At 61.3% G+C, this 4,324-nt stretch overlaps 1 protein-coding gene across 1 annotated transcript; it reads left to right on the forward strand.

The window, feature by feature from the left end:
• Positions 1-1,628: 1,628 nt before the first annotated feature.
• Positions 1,629-3,056, forward strand: LOC104625364 (SH2 domain-containing adapter protein F-like; the record flags this gene model as incomplete). Its single annotated transcript, XM_010292976.1, has 2 exons — positions 1,629-1,755; positions 2,838-3,056. Coding segments are annotated over 2 exons (346 nt in total), but the record flags the coding sequence as incomplete, so codon positions are not given.
• Positions 3,057-4,324: the final 1,268 nt, after the last annotated feature.

Raw genomic sequence — 4,324 nt, forward strand, 5'->3', positions numbered from 1 at the left:
CGGGCCCTGCCTGCAGAGCCGGTGGGAGGTTTTGCTCCTTCCCCGTCATCCGGTGGAGGCCGGTACCCGGAGCAGCCATCTGTCCTGCTGCTGTCTTGCCGAGAGGCGAGAGCCTCTGCTTGCTCCCATGCTTGAACCCGCCTTGTGCGAGCCCTGTGGCTGGCGGGGTTTGCTCCGGGGATGATGCTCTGCTGCTTGCTCGTGCCCCGGTTCGGAGGTGCTGGGCTTGGAGAGCTGTCCTGGCTCCCCTCTGCATCGGCCACCCGGGGAGCCCGGAGCTGGGACGTTTACGGAGGAGGTGGTGAGCTGGGGTGCGGGGAGCTGCGTTCCTCCCGCAGCTCGGAGCGACGCGAAGGCTCGGGGCTGCGCGGAGATGTTTACAGCTCCGGTTCCTGTTCCCTTTTCCTGCTGGGTTTTGCTGCTCGAGGCTATTGTCGGGCGTTTTGCACAGGAAGGAGGAAGAAGTGTTTTGTTTTAAGCCAATTATGGGAGCCGGAGAGGAATGCGTGAGCGGCTCTGGACTCCAGGGCTGGCCAGGAGCAGGGACAGTGTGGCAGTGAGGACAGAGCCTGGCGCCGGTGGGATTAGGCAGCTGCCACACCGTGCTCAGCCCGTTTGGTCCTTGCTGTGGGAGCTCTGCATAGCTGGTGTTCTGGTGGCAAAACCCATCTCGACGGATGGTCCAGCCCGGTGGGCAAGCAGACCCTGGCCAAGGTGCTTGGGTGCACTCGGACCCTGCTGGAAATATTGCCTGGCCCCGTTTTGGGACCTGGTTTTGGGGCTGGAGGTGGGATGTACAGCTTCGGCCTTGCTGGAGACTGCAGCGGCGTGTGATGGGGTGCTCTGGCCGGGAAGCTGCTGAGGTGCCGGAGCAGGTGTGTGGATCAAGCTCTGGGACATGCCCCATATCCTACTGCAGGATTGTCTCCTTTTCGCTGGTAAGGGCAGACCTTGGGCTTTTTGTGCCGTCCCTGTGACATGGCACTTGAGAGGTCCTGGTCCTGCGTCCTGGTGACGCCTGATCGCGTGGAGGAGCCCTGTCTTGTGTTACCTGGGACGTGCGTGGGGATGCTGTGGGGGCCTGGGAGGGAGCGGAGAGGAATCCGTAGGCTGTTCTTAGCCCTTTTGTTAAGGAACGTCTTCAAACGAGCCTGGAAGAGCCCTGGAAAATAACCAGTGAGTTCCCAGTCGTGCCAGTGCCAGCTGACACCCCTGCACTGGGATCTGCGCCCCTTCTCCACCTCGGGCGAGGAAACGTGGCTGCATACAGGGAGAGCCGGCCGCCCCGTGCCGCGGTGGGTGCCTTGCCAGGACGCCTGCGTGGGTGCTGGCAGTGCAGAGCCGATGGTGAGGGAGGAGGCCGGGCCACCTTCTGCTCTGCTTGGCTCCATCCCAGCTTTCGGGACAAAGGCTGGAGTGTTTCCACAGCCGAGCGCTGGTGCCTGGAAAACTGCCGGCTGCCAGCACCTGCTCTGTGGGGCTGCCGTGACGAGGGCTTGGGGTCCCGGCTGCCACTCTGCTGCTAGCAGAGCTCATGGTGACGTTTCAAGGGGCTTCAACTGGTCCCTGACCCCCCGAAAAAAGGCAGGGAGTACCTTAACCCTTCTCCTACCTTTCCCCTCTTCCAGCTGGCTGTCCTGGAGGACTACGCAGACCCCTTCGATGCGGCGCAGGTGGCTGGTAGCCAGGCAGGGCTGGAGAAGGTGACGGAGGATGGATACATGGAGCCGTATGAAGCCCAGAAGATGATGGCTGGTAAGGTGGAAGGCTCCGTGCAATGGCCGCTCTTTGCGCCTCTGGTCCCTGCTGTGTGAATTTGGTGGCCACTGTACTCTGTTCCTTGCAGCCCGTGACAGCACCGGGTCCCCCCCGACAAGGCAAACTCGGGCAATCGCTGTGGTGGTGCACAGCCACTTTGCAGGCAAATTTTCACAGCTCTAGCCCTGTGCGATGGGCTTGCTGTAGCCAGAGCACTCACAAAGGCTACCTGAGCAATGAAGGCACCTTGATATTTCTCCCTGCGGGTGCTTGTCCCCCAGGACCGCGGTGCCTGCTTGCCAGGCTGAGGCAGGAGAGACCTGACATTTGATGCATCTGGCATAAAACCGAGGTGGATGTGGGGGCTATGTAATTTGGTTAGGATTGGGCCAGGGCGTGCTGTTGTCTGCCGCAGCAGCGGGGTCCCCAGTGGGCTTGTTTATGGCTGGAAGGCAGGCGAGGTGAGAGCGCGCGCGCTCCCGAAGGCATCGCTCTTACTGCTGTGGCGCGCGCAGGGTCGCCGTGCCTATTTGCGCGCTCCAGGCTCTGGCTCTGCTTCGCAGTCCCGTGGTTTTCCTGGAGCAAGTGGTTTCTGGAAAGCTCATGCAGCTTTTTGGACTAGACCATTGCATTTCTTGGAAAAATGGGCAAGCAGCGAAGGCTGCTCGTGTCTGTGGGAGGGATTTTTGTTTTGCTCGAGGGAAGGGTATTTCATTAAACTAGCCACACTGGGTGTCCAGGAAAGAAACTCGGCCTCGCTGCTCGCAGGGAATCAGGCCCTGGGATGCTCTGTCCCCATGGACCCTGCTTTGCAGGGCTGCCTGGGAGTGGGGATGTTGTATGCTGGGTCGAGAAGGCATCTTGGTGCTGTGGACTGCTCAGGACCCAGCTGCCCAGTAGCTCCCCCGCCTCTGGCAGGTGCTTGCTGAAGGTTTGGGAGGTCTCCTCTATTGCTGATGCTCCCTACCCCACGTCGTTCTCGGGTGAAATTGAGCCCTTTCATCTATCAGGGCTTTGGGAACCATGGCTGGGCTGTGTTGGGCAAAAAGCTCATGGTCTTTTCCCTCCTCTCCTGCTAGAGATCCGCCAGAAGGGCTTACGGGAGGCTCCCGCCCGGCCGCTGCACCTCTACGACACTCCTTACGAGCCTGTGCTTGGAGGGCTGGACGTGGACGGTGACCGCCCAGCTTGCCCCAGGCCCAGGGAATCCCGGCTGCCCGAGGACGACGAGCGGCCGCCGGAGGAGTACGACCAGCCCTGGGAGTGGAAGAAAGAGCGGATCTCCAAAGCCTTTGCAGGTGAGCGATGGGAGCAGCCATAAAGGATGAAGAGCAGCTGTAAAGCAGGAGATGCTGCGTTATGTTTTGCAGGGGTAAAGCTGGCTCCTTGGGGTTCTTTTGTGGGTCAGCAGCGTTGGCCTCTGCATTTCTGTGGCTTGGGGAGCGCTCGTGCACTTGCAGAGGCTGTTTCTCTTCAGCAGGGAGACAGGCTGGGTGGAGTGGTGGACTTGGCAGCCTGTCCAGTGCCCATCTCTCCTTGCCTCTTCCCCGCTCTGACTGATCACAGCCTCTCGTGCGAGTTGACACCCCCAGTCTCGAATTGCAGGGGAGGGGTTTGACCCTGGGCTCAAGCAGATCCCTCCTTCTGTGGGGCAGGAGGAGAGCTGGGCGCTCCCCCAGGAGCCCTTGGCCAGGCGATTGTCCAGCCCCCTGACCTATTTATCTGTGCTGTGGGATCGATTGTGTTTGTGTTTGTTAATGAGGAAATCCATGCTGTGCATTAGTGCTGGCTCCTTTGCCAGTGCTGGCTAATTGCCACGCTCTTATCGAGGATGCATTTTAATTGCAGCATTGTGCGTCTGCGCTGCAGCCGGCGCGCACACGGCGCTCGAGCCGGCGGTTGTTGGCGCTGTGCGGGGATGCTGGCGGAGAGAGGCGTGGAGAGGTGGGCTTGGGAGTGGTTCACCTTTTGGGTTTGGGCTCTGCGAGCTGGAGATGTGTGCGCTGGGCTTGACACCATGGCGTCTACTCGTGCCATGGGGTTGTGCTCATGCTGCTGGGACGTGGCTGAGCACGGGGCCGGTGCCCACGGCACGCTGTGCCGAGGATTCAGCTTGTTGGGCTCCGTCATGAAACGTGGTGCGCTGCCGGGCTGGGTTCGTGCTGAGGTGTCGGTGCTCCGGATCTGGGCGGATGAGCCGCCTTGCTCGATGTCCCTGGGTGGAGGTGGCATGTTCACAGGTCTGGATGCATGTGGGCGCTCCCCAGGGTGCTTCAGGCTTGCTCTGAGTGCCGAGGGAGTCAGGTTGCCATGCCCTGGGCCACGTTAGGACCTGCTGCCTGTTTTCTTTTGGAGCCAGAGCCGGTCCTGCTGCGGCTCGCAGGGCATTTCTCCTCTGCTGTGATGCTGGAATCTCTTTGCTGGCCCATTCCCTCTCTGGGGGGCCTGCGAGACCCCTGCTGATGGGCGGCTGGTACCGGCACAAGGCAGCAACCTGCTGGTGCCTGGCAGGGGAACGTGGACCCCGTGGGGTGGCTGGGAAGCACCCGGGGCAAGATGGATGCAC

This window comes from Phaethon lepturus, unplaced genomic scaffold (assembly GCF_000687285.1).
Source record: "Phaethon lepturus isolate BGI_N335 unplaced genomic scaffold, ASM68728v1 scaffold27250, whole genome shotgun sequence".
In the NCBI taxonomy this organism is placed as follows: Eukaryota; Metazoa; Chordata; class Aves; order Phaethontiformes; family Phaethontidae; genus Phaethon; species Phaethon lepturus.